General features: G+C 45.7%; 2 protein-coding genes across 6 annotated transcripts in view; one reads left to right on the top strand and one right to left on the bottom strand.

Moving 5' to 3' along the window:
- The window catches only part of LOC146203178 (uncharacterized), a 20396-nt gene extending 11796 nt beyond the window's left edge, over positions 1 to 8600 (bottom strand). The window contains exon 1 of the mRNA XM_084588549.1: positions 8266 to 8600. Coding sequence (XP_084444675.1) covers positions 8266 to 8429 — 164 coding nt within the window. The 5' untranslated portion in view covers positions 8430 to 8600. The remainder of the gene's footprint in view (positions 1 to 8265) is intronic.
- Positions 1 to 18310, top strand: part of LOC146203176 (uncharacterized) — a 152054-nt gene that overhangs the window by 62556 nt on the left and 71188 nt on the right. For 2 of the 5 annotated variants that reach the window (XR_014703823.1, XR_014703822.1), the window contains exons 3-4: positions 6930 to 7133; positions 7789 to 8301. Coding sequence is in view for 2 of the 5 variants with exons in the window: in XM_084588550.1 (XP_084444676.1) it covers positions 7789 to 7858 (70 nt within the window). In the remaining 3 variants the exon portion in view is untranslated. Of the gene's footprint in view, positions 1 to 738; positions 864 to 6929; positions 7134 to 7788; positions 9781 to 18310 lie in introns of those variants that run through there. The other 3 variants (XR_014703821.1, XM_084588550.1, XM_084588552.1) reach the window with 3 other exon arrangements.

Below are 18310 nucleotides of genomic sequence, written 5' to 3'. Positions count from 1 at the left end.
AGTTTATTTCACAGTTTCTTAGCCAAACAGAAGGCACTTTAAAGTCGTTTGCGATTGTTTTAACTCGACGACAGCATTAAGGACCCATCCTCTCGAAAATCCGACGTTGGAGTAGTAGTCCAGGTCGACGTGGGAGTTTCGGTCGAAAAACCAGTGGCATGCCCCTAGAAGGTAGTGGATAGCAGGTGACATGGTGGGCACTGAAGGACTATGTGACGTCACTAGAGTACATGACAGCCGCCTTGCGTGGAGCTGCGAACTCGGGCGTCTCCTTTGGAATGGAAGCGTGACGAGAATTGAACTTCTCTTGTACCCTTATATCCGATATTAAACACGCTACCCGTAGGCCATGCATGCAGGCATAATTGTACACTTCACCAGCAGTGGTGGAGCTGTAGTTAAGCGCTCGACTATACTGTGACCAAGGATACGGGATCGAATTCCGGCCACAGCGGCGGCTTTTCGATAGAGGCGAAAAGCAAGGCGCCCGTGTGCTGTGCGATGTGAGTGCATGTTAAAGAACTCCATGTCGTAGAAATTTCCGGAGCCCTCCACTACGGCGTCCCTCATAGCCTGAGTGGCTGTAGGACGTTAAACCCCGCAAACCAAACCAAACCAAATTATGTTCGTATACTCAGTTAACGGGGGCCTATATATACCTAGTTATTCGTAGAGTGCGGTAGATTACGATAGACTCTATACCAAGAAGTAATTGTCAGATAACTTTCACAATTTAAGGCATTATTGATCAAGCTACTGCCAGACCACCGACTAATGTGCCGGAGTTCCTGGGTTCGATCCCGACCGCCGGCGGTTGCGTTTCGATGGAGGCGAAACGGAGAGGAGTCCGTGTGCTGTGCGAGGTCAGTGCACGTTAAATATCTCCAGGTGGTCAAAATTACTCCGTAGTCATCTACTACGGCTGCCCTTTCTCTCTTTCTACTTTCACTCCCAACTTCCTCCCTACCCTTAAGGCGTGCTTCAGGCGTCCACAGGACAAATGTGACAGATACTGCGCCTTTCCTTTCCTTTCCTTTCCTGTGTACCAATTATTAATATTGTATTTAATAATAATAATAATAATAATAATAATAATAATAATAATAATAATAATAATAATAATAATAATAATAATAATAATAATAATAATAATAATAGTAATAAATAATGAAAACATTATTATTATTATTGCTGCTGCTGCTGCTGCTGCTGCTGCTGCTGCTGCTGCTGCTGCTGCTGCTGCTGCTGCTGCTGCTGCTGCTGCTGCTGCTGCTGCTGCTGCTGCTGCTGCTGCTGCTGCTGCTGCTGCTGCTGCTGCTGCTGCTGCTGCTGCTGCTGCTGCTGCTGCTGCTGCTGCTGCTGCTGCTGCTGCTGCTGCTGCTGCTGCTGCTGCTGCTGCTGCTGCTGCTGCTGCTGCTGCTGCTGCTGCTGCTGCTGCTGCTGCTGCTGCTGCTGCTGCTGCTGCTGCTGCTGCTGCTGCTGCTGCTGCTGCTGCTGCTGCTGCTGCTGCTGCTGCTGCTGCTGCTGCTGCTGCTGCTGCTGCTGCTGCTGCTGCTGCTGCTGCTGCTGCTGCTGCTGCTGCTGCTGCTGCTGCTGCTGCTGCTGCTGCTGCTGCTGCTGCTGCTGCTGCTGCTGCTGCTGCTGCTGCTGCTGCTGCTGCTGCTGCTGCTGCTGCTGCTGCTGCTGCTGCTGCTGCTGCTGCTGCTGCTGCTGCTGCTGCTGCTGCTGCTGCTGCTGCTGCTGCTGCTGCTGCTGCTGCTGCTGCTGCTGCTGCTGCTGCTGCTGCTGCTGCTGCTGCTGCTGCTGCTGCTGCTGCTGCTGCTGCTGCTGCTGCTGCTGCTGCTGCTGCTGCTGCTGCTGCTGCTGCTGCTGCTGCTGCTGCTGCTGCTGCTGCTGCTGCTGCTGCTGCTGCTGCTGCTGCTGCTGCTGCTGCTGCTGCTGCTGCTGCTGCTGCTGCTGCTGCTGCTGCTGCTGCTGCTGCTGCTGCTGCTGCTGCTGCTGCTGCTGCTGCTGCTGCTGCTGCTGCTGCTGCTGCTGCTGCTGCTGCTGCTGCTGCTGCTGCTGCTGCTGCTGCTGCTGCTGCTGCTGCTGCTGCTGCTGCTGCTGCTGCTGCTGCTGCTGCTGCTGCTGCTGCTGCTGCTGCTGCTGCTGCTGCTGCTGCTGCTGCTGCTGCTGCTGCTGCTGCTGCTGCTGCTGCTGCTGCTGCTGCTGCTGCTGCTGCTGCTGCTGCTGCTGCTGCTGCTGCTGCTGCTGCTGCTGCTGCTGCTGCTGCTGCTGCTGGCGCTGGCGCTGGCGCTGGCGCTGGTGCTGGTGCTGGTGCTGGTGCTGGTGCTGGTGCTGGTGCTGGTGCTGGTGCTGGTGCTGGTGCTGGTGCTGCTGCTGCTGCTGCTGCTGCACGTGCCACCAGAGTGGTTCACCGCTTCGGGGCTCCTCGTGTGACGCCACTGGAGCATCCAGCGGTCACTTTTAACTCCAAACCCTAGTCCAGCAGAACATTAGGTCAGTATAGTATACGCTCTGGTATTGTAACGTGAGTGAATATCATGACAGAATGCTTATTTTTCTCTCACCATCTTATACTACCCAATGCTCTCATCGTCTTGTCATAATTGACCGTCGAGAGTGTCATGGTTAGTGGGTGAACCGACGGCAGCTCGGGTGTGAGCATTATAGAATCTAAGGCGTCATGCTAACATTGGCACTTAGCAAGAAAGATGACAGTTTCTGTCAGTACCACAGCAAGAACCGCAGGGCACTCTGATGCTGTTTAACAGAAGTTTATAAAATAGGGTATATTTTTTCATCCTTTTTTTTTTCAGTCGGCCAAAGCATAATCCTAGATCTCAAAGTTTCACTAGATTAGTCGCTGGACAAGGTGTAATTGGACGGGAGTTTTGAAACACTATCGTGTAGGGGATGAAGAGCTAACTCTCCATTGGCCACTTCAGGCACCCCATAGCTTTGTATTCAATAACATTAGAAAAACGAACCTCAGGGTCCTTCAAAGTCTGCAAGCTCAAGCTCTTCGTATATGCCTTGGACTTCCCAAATGTGCCTCAACAGCAGCGACTGTTCTTGTCGCGCGGGATCATCCGTTTACCACACATATTACTGTTGACACGTTCAGAATGCATATTCGGCACCTATCCAAGGTTCCTAGTCATCATCTAGCAACCCTTCCTATAATTAGGCCAAGCACTGCATTCGCCAAAGTTAAAGAAGCTCATAGCACCTATATTCCTTCGCAGTTCACCCCCGCTGTAAGATCATGCTCCCCCATATGGAGTCTTCAGGAACCAAGGATACAAATTATTATTTTTGCAATTACCAAGAAAGCGGGAATGTCATCACCTGCTCTTAAATAATTGACATTGGATTATCTGCACTTCAAACATCAAAATCGCATACACGTTTACACAGATGGATCTCTTAATCTAACCAGTTTCGCAGGGTCTGTGGTCATACCGGCCAAGTCAATCCAGATAAAGGTTAAAACATCATACCAGACTTCCTCAACTGGTGCTGAACTAGCTGCCCTACGCGCGGCAGTTGAATTCGTTTACAAAGAACGTCAACATTACTAGACATATATTATGGTGAGGCTACCCCCCAAAGAATAAAATAATTTGCCTCTGCCCGTGCCACTAGGTATAACAGGCTAAAAACAGCGTATACAGATTCTAAAACAACCTTTCAAGGCCTTTAAGCAGCACTACGCCGCGGGTCACATGAACAACTCGTTCGAGAGATCCGCCAGCTGCACCACGATGCAGTATTGAAAGGTCACAATAATAATTTTCAGTGGCTGCCAGGATACTGCGGCATCAAGGGAAACCATCAGGCGGACGAGGTTGCTCGTTCTGCCCACAGCGATGGCGTTCCAGTTAAAATCCCCATATCGAGGGTTGATGCTGCATGTGCCCTACGCCGTTTTGCCCTGGAGATCAGAATTTTAGCGGTGAACACGGGGGCGTTTAGCAACCGCCGCCTCAGGGCACTGGATCCTGAACTGCGCCTCCGCCTTCCCCATCAGATTGCTCTACCTGAAGCAACGTTGCTGTGCCGTTTATGGCTCGATGTTGCATTCACCAACAAATATGCTTTCAGGATTGGAACGGCCAACAGCCTTGCCTGTGAAAATTGTGGATTTGAGGAGACAATCGAACAGCTTTTATGTGAATGCCCTGCATTTGTGAGCGAAAGACATAAGCTGCATTGTGCACTGGACAGCTTCGATCCTCGCCCTTTAACGGCGGGTAAGGCCCTTGGTCCGTGGCCCCAGCAGTCGACCACCTTTAAGACATACAGGGCACTGTTTAGTTTTCTAACCACCACCGGCTTGTGTGAGAAACTCTGACTGTGCTTTACGTCCCTTTTTTCTTCCCCTCTTTAATCTCCTTATCCCTTTTCCCCAGTGTAGGGTAGCCAACCGGAGGCCTTTCTGGTTAACATCCCTGCCTTCCATCCTCATTTCTATCTATCTATCATAGCTTTGTATCGCATGCTCCTACTCTACTTTTCTGAGCGCAGTCAAAAGTGTACACCATCGCTACCTATACAGCACACCAGGAAGTAGTAGCCTTCTGAGAAGCTAAAGCACCAGGAAAGAAAGCGTGTAAGCATGTGAACAAAAAATCCACCCATAATGATTTCGCGTGTCGAACTACAGGACGTAAATTGTCTCCACGTTCTTGTTTTGATTGTCATCTCAACGTTTCAAATGTTTAGAAAAATACTTGTTCTTTCCTTGCCTCTTTTTTTCGTTTTACTAAATATTTCCGAATATTTCACATCTCTATTTTATTACTTATTGAAACCTGTGTCATGCATCCGCCGCCAGCATCGCTTCGGTTGAGACACTGACGGCGAGAGAACGCCGAGAGGGCATCCATCTCAGCCAGTCACAGAAGTAAAACAGCAGATAAATACGCTCAAAGAAGCAGTTCTGTGTAACAAGCACTGAAGCCCTCACAACGCGTGCCCCACGGCTGAGGTGCTGTTTTGTGGTTTGCATATCTGCCTGAATTTACAAGGTCGCAGCGCACAAATGAGGCGAGCTTGCAAGACTTTGTGCATCCGCATTTGTGTGTCCCCGTTTATGGCCGCGATCTCAATAAGCTACTGCCCTATATACGCGCCGAGCTTTCTGACAAATCGCTAAGCAAAGAAACTATATATGGTCGGATACATGCTCAAGAAGGAAGTGGCATTTGCCCCTCAAAGGACAACCTTGTAGCCAATGGCTTTGACCAACTCTCATGGCGTCGTGGATAACCCCCTTAGACCTGCTAACTTCACAATGCAGGGTGTGGCAGATGAAATGGGGTTCACCGAAAATCGGCTGTTGCCATTAGCTGAAGCGCAACACTTTTGACGGGCATTTTCTGCTTTTCGCTTGAGTTGTATTCGGTTATAACTGTAACTTGAAGGCTGTCAACACAGCGGGCAGTAGCTATCGCCGTTAAAAACTCCGCCTGTCCTGAAGAGCAAATATTTATTGCGCCCGGTTCCTTGACAAATCGATACTACCACACGCACAGACCAACTATAGAGGATGCGCTTCAGTTTTCAATACTGAAGGCTTTTATAAATATAGCACTGCTAAAAGTAGATTTTGTCATTACTTCTTATGGCCCATAAGTTGTATTTCGTTCAAGAAATTCAGCAACTTGAGGCATGCATTTACTTGCACGTTATGTCCTGTCCTTTAAATTGTTATTTTCCGTTTCGCAAATTATTTTTTAAAGCGATCTCTGCAAAGATCCCGTCCAGCGGAACATCTAGAGCTGTTCCTGCCGAGGTCAGGCGTCCTTTCGTGAGTTTTCACTCTGATTGGTCGGCAGAGTAATGACGAACTTGAAACATACGTTGATTCACTAATTAAACTAATTTCATATCTGCCCGAATGAAGGGGCTAATGATAAGGGCGACACAGCTGCTACTTCTGTAGGTTAAATCACCATTTGGTATTAATTGCGCTTTATATCGGCGCAATTATATGAGTTGGGAATATTTGTACTACTTACGCAAAACGAACGGCGCGAACAACGTTTGCCTTGGCGCTAGGAATCAGCAAACTAAAAATTAAATATTGCATTTTCCGGTTCTCAGGACAGCCTGCTTCAGAGATCTCATTCTGCTCATGTCTTGGGAATGTTTAATTATGTTCTTTTCGCTTTGCTTAATTTCTGAGTGATTTTGTATGTTCGCCAACTTTGTGCATGAATATCCGTTAGTATTTGCTTTCTTGAAAATAAAAACCATAATGAGAGTATAAATGCTATTGATAAGAACGCGAAGTCAGAGGTTGACGATGCCCTAATATGTCTTCATTTTTTATAATTTAATTTATATGTGTTCTTCAGTGCAAACAGGAAATAAGTCTGCCTGTTTCTCGCTTCTCAGAAACAGTTAAACTAGATACGTGAAAAAATACTAGATGACAATTAGCAGTGTATATTGATACAACATTGCTATGTTTTCTTTCTCTTCTTTCAGACAATAAATGCGAGTCATTCATTAGGTTCTCATTATAATTAAGTTTTTCTATGAGCTCAGGCTCATGTTGGTGCTAAGAAATATTGTAAACTATGTAGTGTAAAAGTTTCTTACACACTTTGTGATTGAGGAGTGTATGGGAATGAACAATAATGGAAAGCGGTAAAAGAGCCCGGTAGCATTCGTTAGTATATATTTGAGCGCGTAAAGAGCAGTAAAGGTGCATATAATAGCAAGGTGATTAGGTAAGTTACCGCTGCGCCTAATGAAAACATTATGGCAATGCTCACCAGCAGCAAAGCAATGAAATGCATGCGGCAGCCGCGAGAACGTACGCTTTTTTATTTTTCTTTTATTGTAGGGACGTGCTAACTTTATTTTCCAGAGAAAAATGCCATAAACTATAAATCTGATTTTTCTATAATTTGCAGAAATTCAGGAACTGTAAATAAAACTGCTGGCTTGCAGTATTGACGAACGCAGGGATATACATGCTCCAAGAAAGTAACGCCAGCAAAGACAAGGAAGGCCCACCTTGAAATTTGCGCCACTTAATTATGTAGCAACTGGCTGGCCATGATGCTTGGTTTGTTTATGCGTGGCAAGAACGATCTGGCGGCATTGGGAATAATGTGGTGATTACCTTTTTTTCTTTATAAACGCTTCAGCAAGAAAGAAAGCATAATTCCCTGCATCTTGAATAAGTTACTGCGTGGCTCAGTGGCCTGGAAAGTGTTTTGCAATAACTTCTTGAGAGCCGTTTGCACAGGGATGAGCGTTGTCATGACGACATCCCTTAGGTACGCAAGAACGCAAATAACGAACTACAGTAGCATGATGTCTTTTCTCAGATTAAAAGCTTCCCGCGCATTTTTATTTCCTTCCGAAGAACGAAATACGAATTCACCCGCTGCTGACCAGCACAAATGACAGCTGCGAAAGTACGCAGGCTGCAGCAGAGTGATAAGAAGCGCACCACGAGTCGCATGAAGTTTTGCTTTTCATATTTTGTACTTCAGACTTGTTGATACTAGACTGTGCTGTTTACAAATGTGCAGCGAAGTTATTTTCTCGCCTTGCCTGAAAAGGGGCCCATGAATATGAAGAACTGAAATCGGCACCGCGAGTTTGGAGCACAATATTTTTTTCTTATTTTCGTTTTCGGGAACGGCGATTAAGCAGGTGATTGCGAGGGATGCGCAGTGGCATTGCAGCTCTACCGAGCTCGACTTTCTTGTGCTCACAGTCTCGTGAATAGTGAAGAATCTTCCCTTTCTTTCTTTTTTTCAGAGCAGCGAAGTATGGACCTACCACTCACATTAAGGAAACAGCCTCACTCTTGCGCTGGGCTTCTATGTGAGCCTTTCGCAGTGAACAGAGTAGAATATTACGCTGTTTCTACACGGCAGTCTCGCAACCTTGGAGCGTGTGCCTGAATTTTTTTTTCTTTAGTCCAAATATGTTGAAAAGTGCGACTGAAAGGAATGCGAGCAAAGGACGCGGCAGCGTTTCCCACGTTGGAAAGAGACCCGGGTGGCAACGCACGGAATAGAAATAACAAAAAAAAAAAAAGTTTGGAGGAGGCTGTTCGACAGCACTATATGGAACGAAGCTGTTTTCTGAGTGTCCTATCAAACCGCAACAAATTTAAAGATTCTCTTATGTAATATGTATTCTGATCGTTTCACCTCTAGGTCTCCTATGCCTACCGTGAATGAGATGGTGTTACAACATTCTATCGAGCGGACAGGACGCTGTGATTCGTACCAGAATCGGTATCCCTGAAACCAGCTCCAGAAGCAGGTGAGGCAAGACAGCAGTCCGCTGACGAATAGGTGAGCGGTTCGAGGTGCGCCCTGCTCCTGACCGAGGTAGGTGAGAGCTCGTAGCCAAGCCAGCGTGAAGGCCAGCACGTCGCCAGCGGACGCCATCAGGTTGAGCAGCAGCAGTATGACGTCCTCACGTGACTCCACCGATACCAGCCACTCGAGCAACGGCTGGAAAGAAAACCGTACGGTGCCGTTTCACTGTAATATATAGTCCTCAGAGAGTAATAATAGTAGAGCAACTGAAAAAGGCTCTGCCGAAGATTAGCTCGCCAATGTATGGTAATTTTCACTTCTAGAACTCACGCGCGCATTCATAAATCACTGAGCAAGCAACCGCAAACACTGTAAAAGTGATTTCATTGCGGGTTATGGTAACCTAAGTACTAGAGGAACAGAGGGAAAAATGGAGTCGCATTCTTTTCTGCAAACTCGGAATTTGGATTAATTTTCAATACTCAGTACTGTGTGCGAAATGACGACAGAGCCGATCAGAAATGGTCAGAAAATACAACAAAGAAGTGCGGTGGCCCCGTCATAGCGTAGGAATTTTCTGCCATGTCAAATGGATTTTCTGGCTGCGACAGAGGCAGTTCTGATGTGAAAAAAAGACAACTGTGTGATATTACACAAGATCTTATCGCTAGAGCAACAATTTTGTATTACGAGGGGCTTTCCTTCGTTTACAACGAATGCGCATGCCAAAACGCTAGACAAGTATTTCTTGTTACGACAATTAAGGTACCCTGGCTAAAATACTTTGTCTCTAAAAAACTTTGCTGCACGGGGCACACTGCATAAAATAAACAGCCCCGCCGTCGTGGCGCTGTGGTCGGGGCGCTTGACTGCTGTGGCCAAGGATGCGGGATTGAATCCCGGCCGCAGCGGCTGCTTTGCAATGCAGTCGAAAAACAAGGCGCACGCGGCCAAAGTGCTGTGCGATCTCAGTGCACGTTAAAGAAGCCCAGGTGGTCGAAATTTCCGGAGCCTTCCCCTACGGCGTCTCCTATAGCTTGAGTCGCTTTGGGACGTTAAACCCCATAAACTAAATTCAACCTGTCTAAAATAGAGACACAAAAAGGCTACACAATGCATTTTTAACTGAGAATAAGTAGGTACTAAATGGGCGTAGAAACAAGATAAGGCATGGTAAAAATATTGTCATAAAGACACCACTGCAGAAACAACTTAAATAACCGAATATGATGCATTCTAATCTCAGAATAATAGAGTGCAAATGATACAAATATCTCACTCATAAAACGCAAACTGCATTCCAAAATTTCAAAGCGTGACAACTGATGACAACGCAACACTGTTAGAAAGGAATACAAAACAAATTTTTTGTAAGATGGCGGGATCGAAACGACATATTCTGCCAAATAATTTTAATCATGAACTGCCTTAGAAAATAAAGCTTTCCCATGTTTTTATACGGTTGTTGTATCCCTGAACACTCACAGAATGATTTAAACACGAGGATAAAGTGCAGGAATCTTTCGTATGCATGTAATTGGTCAAATCAGTCCCTCCTGTGAAAATACTGTGAAACAGCTTCCTCCGTAGGTAATACATTTGCACCTGTCTTTCAAGAGAGGCCTAGAGCTTTCAGTAGCATTAGTTTTTCGACGTTTCTGAAAACATGAAAATTTGCGAGTAAGTGTTTTTGTTTAAGGGTTCCAAGTCGCGTGACCGTATTTTAAACTGAGACGCACACTTTTCATGTAGGAAGTTTTCTTCGATCAATTGGGGGCTCCCTGAAATTGCGCTTCAACAAATTTACCAAGCAGCTAGATTTAGCAGGGATATGGTTAATGCGGTTGTTAAGATTAGAGTCAATTCTTCGCAAAGGTTATGCTTCTGTGACCTACAAGGTATTAGAAAGCTTCAGGTTGATTTTTATTTGTAAACTGGACGATTTTGCGTTTTCGAAAGCTCAGCGTGTAATGTTATAGATAAAGCAGTGTACTAAATTAGGGTTGCAGTCACTTTGCAATTGGCAGGATTTGCCTGCAAAGTAATGTCATGGTGAATGCCACATTCGTCAGCATACAAGCTGACCCCGACTAGAAAGTGGGTCAAATAAATTTTTGATAAATAAAAAGGGAGAGGCTCCAAAAATGACCCTTGGGAAACACCCGATAAGCTAATTAGCGACGGATTTAAGACTTGAAAAATGACTTTAACAAGATTTTCGTAGCGCTAAAAGACGGCATAAGGAGGAGAGAAGACCAAGTCGGCGCTTCTCTCCTCTCTGTGTCGTCCTTTACCGCTACAAATATCCCGTTAAACAATGAACCAATAAATCCAGGCTAAAGTTTTGCTTCAAGAATAGCGCCTTGCTTTATAATAACAAAATACGCCTCGATCCATTTCAGCAGAAAAGGTGGCATTTCTAGAGTAGACTACTTCAATAACAAATTTTGTTGCGGCACCAAATCGAAAGCTTGTGTAAAATCCAAAATTAGGCAGTGAGCGGGTTACCATTATTAAATTCACAATTAAGTTCTGTTAACGGCGCATCGAAACAAAACGTGTTTTAAAAGTCGTGTGTCACTTAGCAAAAATATGAAAAAGAACTGAACAAGGATAAATGGGGTATGCCTCAGTTCGCAGATGAGCCAACGTTTCGACAAGTGGACTTGTCTTCGTCTGGGCATAGCGATCATCACTGGCAGGGGTTTAAATACGCTTTTGCTTCCGAAGAAAAGCTGGGGAGGGGAAAGTGCGTGTGAAGGAGTGGGGAGGAGAGGATGGGTGAGAAGAAAGTGGGTCAGGAAGTAGAAAAAAAAATAAAAAAGAAAACATCTTGAGTATGTACTTATCAGCCATGAAACCAGGGATTCTGTAGCCTGCAAAAGAAGTAAAAGCGGCAGTACCAGGAACCGCTGGTACTGTCGCAAGACCTCTCCTTAAGATATCACTGACGTCACAGCGATCTTCTCTTTCAGAAATGTACATAATTCAATGAACTTGCACTGCTCTAAATAAAAATTGAATGACAACAAAAACCGCCGGTAAAGTAGCCAACACGACCTAAAAACCCCTAAAATTCACGCTTCAAGCAATACAACATTTTTTGCCCACTAAGCAATGTAAAAGAAAAAAAAAAACGCTATATTTAGAGGGAAAACCGCTAATTTGACTACACTAATAAGACGCCTTCTCACAAGTTTTGAGGTAGTACATCCATCAAGTGAAAATAATCAAAGGACATCCGGGCCATGGGGAAAAAAAAAACTGCAGGAAGATAAAGGTGAATTGTTTTGCATTTCATTAGGGTGAGGCAGTGTGCTTCAGTGGAGCGGGGCAAAGAGAAGGCTTGATTAACAAATAAATTATCCTGGCAGATACTAGTTGGTGCATAGGTATGAGCGCATGGTGCACCGCATTCAAGCTGGAGACTATCGTAAGCTTCTCTATAGCAACATGAACGGTTTTGTGCACTTTCACGACCTGATAAGTGCCAATTCTTCCGAGGTTTTGACGCCTTCGCATCTCAACCGTACGCACATCCAAGGCCTTCTAAACATCAACCGTCAATTGTGCTCTCCTAAGCGCTCCGAGTGATGCGATTTGCCTGCCCACACTATGGACTGAAATGCATACGAATAATATTGCGAAAAAAGAAAACGCATTCACAGAATTCTGTGAACAGAAATGGGTCAATGCCGAGTTAAAGGTGAAATAAAGGAAAGGAAGATCGTTGACTTGAAAAAAACTTTTTATGCTTAAAAGTGTAGGATGCCTATTGACGAATGGACAAACGTTTTATGAGGATGCCCAGCCGAATCTCCCGCTGCTGGGTTGCCGGAAATGTATGCCCGATATGTAGTCCTCCTCGTTTAGCTGTCCACAAGGACTCAGAAATTTTATAATTTTGAAAGCTTTTCCTGTCTTCAGCTTCCGCAATTTTTGTATTGCAGAAAGGCCGCCCACTAAGGCATATTTTTGTTTTAAAAATGTCACAACGTGAACATCACACCTCAGAATTAATTTGCGGCAAGTTAAAAGACGGAGATCGAACGGCGCAGCCCTTGTGTTTATTTCTTAAAAACTTGGCGATGCGCTTGTCACCGTTTGGATCTTCTGATACCTTAAGCTCTGATTTATATCTAGTGTGTGCAAAAAAATTAAATGTTCGTCTGCGCGCCTCTATTGTCCCTCTCACTGGTCCGGTTGTCTTCGGCGTCTTCACCTTTCAATCAATGCATTTGAAAGGAAGTCGGAAGTTTGGGACACAAATTTACCGATGTCGCTGAAAAGGAGAGTGCATACCGGATATGTTCTGACAATTCTACCCCGCGGCGCCGAAAGTTTGGAGGTTGCAGAAGAAGGACGAAATCAGGATAAACTAACGCGACTAGCGATGGAGAAAGAAAATTAGAGGCGCAATGATAAGGCACAAGAAGAAAGCACTGAAGAGGGCAGAGGACACGCTCACGTTTATGGCATTTAGCGTAAATAAAACCAGAGAACAGGCCAATCAGAAGTAATTCGGAGAACTGCGTAGTGACAGAGTGCATCCTAAAAGAAGGAAAGCCTAGCGCAGGACGGCGTAGTCTTGGGCTGAGTGATGAGGTCAGGAAGTTAGCTTGGAGAGCGAGGCCATGGATGGTGCCAGGCGGGGGTAATCGCAGGAGATGAGGTATTTCCCCTGCAGTTCACCTAATCTGGTGACAAAGATGAAGCGGTGCGCCAGCCCGGAATTATGATCGTCGCATTCAGGTCCAGCATTTGCTGCCGGCATCATAGGTCTACGGGGCATGCGAGTCGCCGATGCAAAAAGCAATTGCTATGCTGCATTTTCTCATTGAGTGAAATTGACAAACACTGGTCATATCCCCCCTTCTAGCAGGCTCTACGTTTATATTTCAAGTTATACCTAAAGTGCCGAAAGAAATTGCGTTCACTTCCTACTCGTCCACCCAGGGACCTTTTGAACCTGTTGTACATTGCATCTTTCCCCTACAGCCAGCGGGTGGCGTTTGGTGCGACATAACTAGAGCTCTGAAGTGGGCTAAGATCAATAAGGGCCCAAATACATTCAATTACAACCGACAGCTTGTTCGGCGTTTCTAAAAGGGAAGCTATGCAGCTGTTTCATGCCACCCTGTGCTACCGACGTGAAAGAGAAAAGAAGAAATCACAGAGCGGTTTTACGAGTGCGTAACGGGAATATTTGAGCGCTAGCTGTGGGCGACAGAAAATAATTTTTCACAGGCACGTTCTCAAAAAACGTGCCTGTTGTCAGATACCGGACGTCAGTCCGGATTTTCTGAAATAAAATTCTTTTGAAAGATCGCTCTCAGCAGCGATAAGTAATCAGTATACTAGGTTTAGACACGCTTCTGAGCGTGTCGTCCGCATTCCTCCGTCGCTCTTGCTGTAACCTCCTGCTTCCACAATAGCCACCCGCTGTCCTTTCCATGGCAGCCACTTTCTGGTTGCACTTCGCCCACGCAGTGGCTTCTCAAGCAACTACGCACGTGGCAAAGCTTCAAAATGGGCTTGCATGGTACATAGAATTGTTTACAGCCTTTTCGCAGCGCTACCAGATGATACAGCGAGAAGGTTGACGGGTCAGTGCTACATTTTCAACAATACTTCCTTACAAGAAAACTCACAGAATACGTGCTACAGGTCTTGGCTCTCTTGTCTTGTGTATTCTATACCTACCAAGAAACGTTAATCATTCTTGTGCTGTATGAATGACACTAACTCATGTGACCGGACTGGTAGTGGCTACACTTTTCAGATTATGAGCGACACGGTGCGCGCATATGGTATAACACTATAGGTTTGACTCTTTCAGCAGAATCACCTCTCAGAACTCTTCTTCCTGCTTTCGCTTCTTGAATTTATGTTTCAGAAACAGCGGACAGCGAAGGAGTGGGAAACCTAGTTAATTTTCGTTTTGTGATGTGTCCGCCAAAGCTAGTTCTTGCCCAATGGCTACATGAGTTACTGAAGCTGGACGCGTTGTTCTCACGCCCTTTCTTCCTTCTCCACCTTCCATCTCCCAACTCTCCTCTCTATTGCGAGAGGGAATTTTCTTACCTCCCTTTGCCCCCTCCCAACCGCCCCCTGCCTACGCACGCCGATAAGGACGACGACGTTACGAGACAAAGAAATGAGCGAATAAGACCTAACTCACTCAAAAGTTTTACTTGTATAGTATTTCCGAGAATAATAGAGCATCTCGGGGCTAAGATTTCAAGGGGTCAGGCTGATAGTTCCTTGCATCTTCGAGAACTTGGAACGTTTGCGATGCAGTATGAGCCCCACTAAACCTAGCCCAGCAATCATACATAGGTGGCTCGTGCATATTTGTGCAAGGCTCTTCTTTTATCGGGCTTGCAGTGTGGCACGCTACAGCTGTTTAAAGTCTCAAAAACGGCATTGTCTGGGCACACAAGTTCGCTGCACACTGTTACGCAGTTATACTGACTCATGAGAAAGCATTAATTTTCGACAGACTGAAACGTTGCGCATGGTGACATGTACTTAGGCTTAGCGAGCATTTTCGTATTATTTTGTTTCGCAACCATATATATATATATATATATATATATATATATATATATATATATATATATATATATATATATATATATATATATATATATATAAAACGACATATCTCACTTTCACCCTCAGAACATAGCATTCGGGTAAGACACAACCCGGAGAAAGGAAAATCGGAGTGCAGATACTCGTTATACCGTCAAAGATCACTTACTTTCGAGTGTAATTTATTGACGTCTCGATCGGCGGGGGCAAGGGTTTAACGATCTTGCGAAAACAGGGTAAACAGGAGCCGGACGGTTTGACGCAATGTAGCGTTCTTGTTGATGAGGCCTCAAGCGCTGGCCCCTGGCTCACTGTCGGGCGGGTCGCGGAGCACGTGCGCCGCATCAATCGAGAGCCGCCGCACAGTGAGGCCAACGCGTAGCCAAAAGCAGACGCGCCATTTCTTATCGAAATCGATGTGGTGCGCACAATGGCGCTCTACGGGGGCAAGGGACCCAACCCATCCAAAAGGCGTCCCAGTAGTACTTTTTGCGGGCCATGACTTCTTTCTGCGCGTTTGACCGGAGGAAGGAAACACTCAGTTTGTAGGTGCGTTTCCTTCGGCGACGTTTGCGTTCAGAAAAGGGAGGCACTCTTGAGTCGACCGTGACAAAAGCTACGACGTCAGCAAGGGTTTCCACCTCCTCTGCCTTGTTCCCTCTTTGTGCGCAGCTTCTGGCGCGCCGGCCATTGTGACGCCGGTTGCCGGACAGCCCCAGCGGACGTAGCAGGCCCGGTCGCGCATCCTGCGTACTTTGCGTTCTCTTGCTGCGACGCCGCGGTTCGATACCTCGGCAGTGTCGCAAGTCCGCTTCCTTTGTTCTCCAGAATAAACAAGTGCCCGAGCAGCTTGGGCCTCGCGCCGAGAAAAAAGAAAATGAGCAAAAGAAAAAGCGTTGGCGAAGTAACTGCCAGGAACTAACGCGGCTGGCCTTTGTCACTTAGGCCTCCGCCTCGTAAGTGGCCCACGCGGTGGGCTTTCAACGCGTAAGAGCGATGTCTCTAGGACGTCGCCGAAGCGCACGCCAAATGCACGCGCTAAAAACGTACACTTCAAGCCCCCGTGGATGAGTAACGTACTTGCAGCACTAGAGTGATCCCAAGGAGCGGGAAGTTGAGTATCAGCATGCGGCTAACTAAGGTGTTCGTCAGCAGAGTAGTCCTATTACACAGAACGTCGTCTTGATAAAGAATGAGTACATTCGCAAGCGCCGTGGTCTGCCCGCTGTTTAAAGCAGAGGCAACGCGAACCGCATTTTAACCGTGTCAGCGACTGCTGGAGTAATGCAGTCGTTTTGCAATTCTTCACAGTGCTAGCTTTCGCGCCTGGCATTGATTCTCGGCTGAGGGAGCCAAATTGATACAATGTCTGGATGGATATCTAGTTTAGGTTCGTGCTGGATAACTTCAGTAGGATTCATTGCAGGGCCCCACTGACGCACTCTTTCAACTGGGAGCCGCATGTGGTTAGCCCAACCTAAAGAATTCGAAGAGGACGTATACGCTTCGTATTGCATTTGGGATGCTGAAACTTGAGCTTTCGCCACCTCCGTAGGATATTGCTCTGATATATATACTTTTCTCTGCCGTACAATATAAACGTGAATAGATCACAGCGTGCAGACGGGAAAATTCCTCTTATTCGCAGTCTAGACTATGACAAGATTGGGATTCATTAGATACTTCTTTAGCTTTCATTATACGTCCAGCAGCCATGTATCCTTTTGAAGGCTTTCTGAATTTGATTTACTCCCATGTTCGTACAGCTTACTCCAGCCCCAATATCGTACTCACTAAGAATGAGACGTTTTGCAGATATCTTTGAACTGCTACTCTACAAGATTGGACATCGAGATGTTGTAGAAAGTTTGTATTGTGTAATTTCTAGGTGGCTTGTAAATGGTAAAGTAGCGAAGACATCTCAAAACTCTTAGTGTCTATGGTCCGGCAAAATGTGTACATTTGTTTACATGGCATTATTCAGTGTCTTCATTATTCATTATTCATGCAGTATTATTCATTATTCGGTGTCTACAAGTAGGGTGATTCCAACCTGCAAGGCTTTCCACTCGACTCTCATATTTCTTCAAGAAAATAATGTTTTTTTTTTCTGATACTGGGGTCACAAGTTATTTTTCTTATCGCGTTAAAAGTTTACGAAAAATAAACATTTTATTTGCTCAAACGTTTTCCTGCAGACTGCAAAAAGATCCTTCTCAGTTCTTAACTAAGAATTACCTGTAAGCAAAATGTTTTATATATTAGGTATTTATTTTAACCTAAAATGTACCATGACAATGTTTTCAGAACATACTGTTTACATTCTTGGAGTGATATAAGACACTTATTTCAGTGACAGCTGCACTATACTTGAACTGAAACAAAACAATTCCCGAGAAATAACTGTGAAGTCACAAGAAAGAGAACTTTGCCCCGTATTTGGCCTTAAAATTCATATTGAAGTGTCTCAAATACAAACGAAAAATGCGGCTGTGTACATAAAGAATTTGAAATGATAGTAATTAGGCTCAGTCATTATTATCACAGTAGTGTTTCTTAAAACGGACACTTTTTGTTTTTGAGTTTTGAATTTGAAGGAGATCACCGCTGGTGAGTATATAGTCCCGTGATACCACTGCGTCGCACAATACAGCGTCAGCCTCTCTCAGTGCATTCAATCGGCCACGTACTCGAGTTTTCAACCGTTCACGATTCCTTGCTTTGACTGCAGCAACTATCAGCGCTTCTCACGTGCTGTGGCGCTCGGGATGTAGGATGACTCGGGCATCCTCGCCCACTATACCATTCTTTCTTCTCTTGTTCCGTCTTATACCTAACGCTCAAAGTCGAGTAACATGCCGCGCTCCCTGAAATGTGTAGCAGCCAGTTATTAAAATAGAACCGGTAGAATACAGTCCTCGTTCAAAATGCACGAAAAGGCATTTTGCCATAACAATGACGCATCCAGCCAGCCAAGTATTCAGGAATTTCCAGCTCGTAAACACGTCAAGCTTAACATTTACTGTGTGCCCCCCAGTTTCATATTGAGTCTCTTCGGTTAATACATGGTGGCTATATGAGGAGTAGGTGTGCCGACAGTGGACTTCACGGGTGCCTTTTTTTCATGACGCAGCGGTGGCGCTTTTGGCGAAAGCCCGGCTAGCGACGGTTGCCGCACAGTTGCCACACAAGCCTGAAAGTGACTCACTGCACTAGTTTTCAGCTCCAATCAGTTTATTGCAGACAAACTGTATTCCGGGAATTAGAAAGAGACGTGGAAATGTTACAGCGGCAGGATTGCCGAGTTTATAGAGGCATTGTTACGTTCAGCTTGTTTTTTGCGCTCCCTATTTTTCCAGAAAGCCACTATACAAGCCGCTGCGTTACTTCGACGTTCTTGATTTGATATTTTT

Source organism: Amblyomma maculatum, chromosome 1 (genome assembly GCF_055883805.1).
Source record: "Amblyomma maculatum isolate TAMU_Amacu chromosome 1, ASM5588380v1, whole genome shotgun sequence".
In the NCBI taxonomy this organism is placed as follows: domain Eukaryota; kingdom Metazoa; phylum Arthropoda; class Arachnida; order Ixodida; family Ixodidae; genus Amblyomma; species Amblyomma maculatum.
This window is presented reverse-complemented; position numbering and strand designations above follow the sequence as displayed.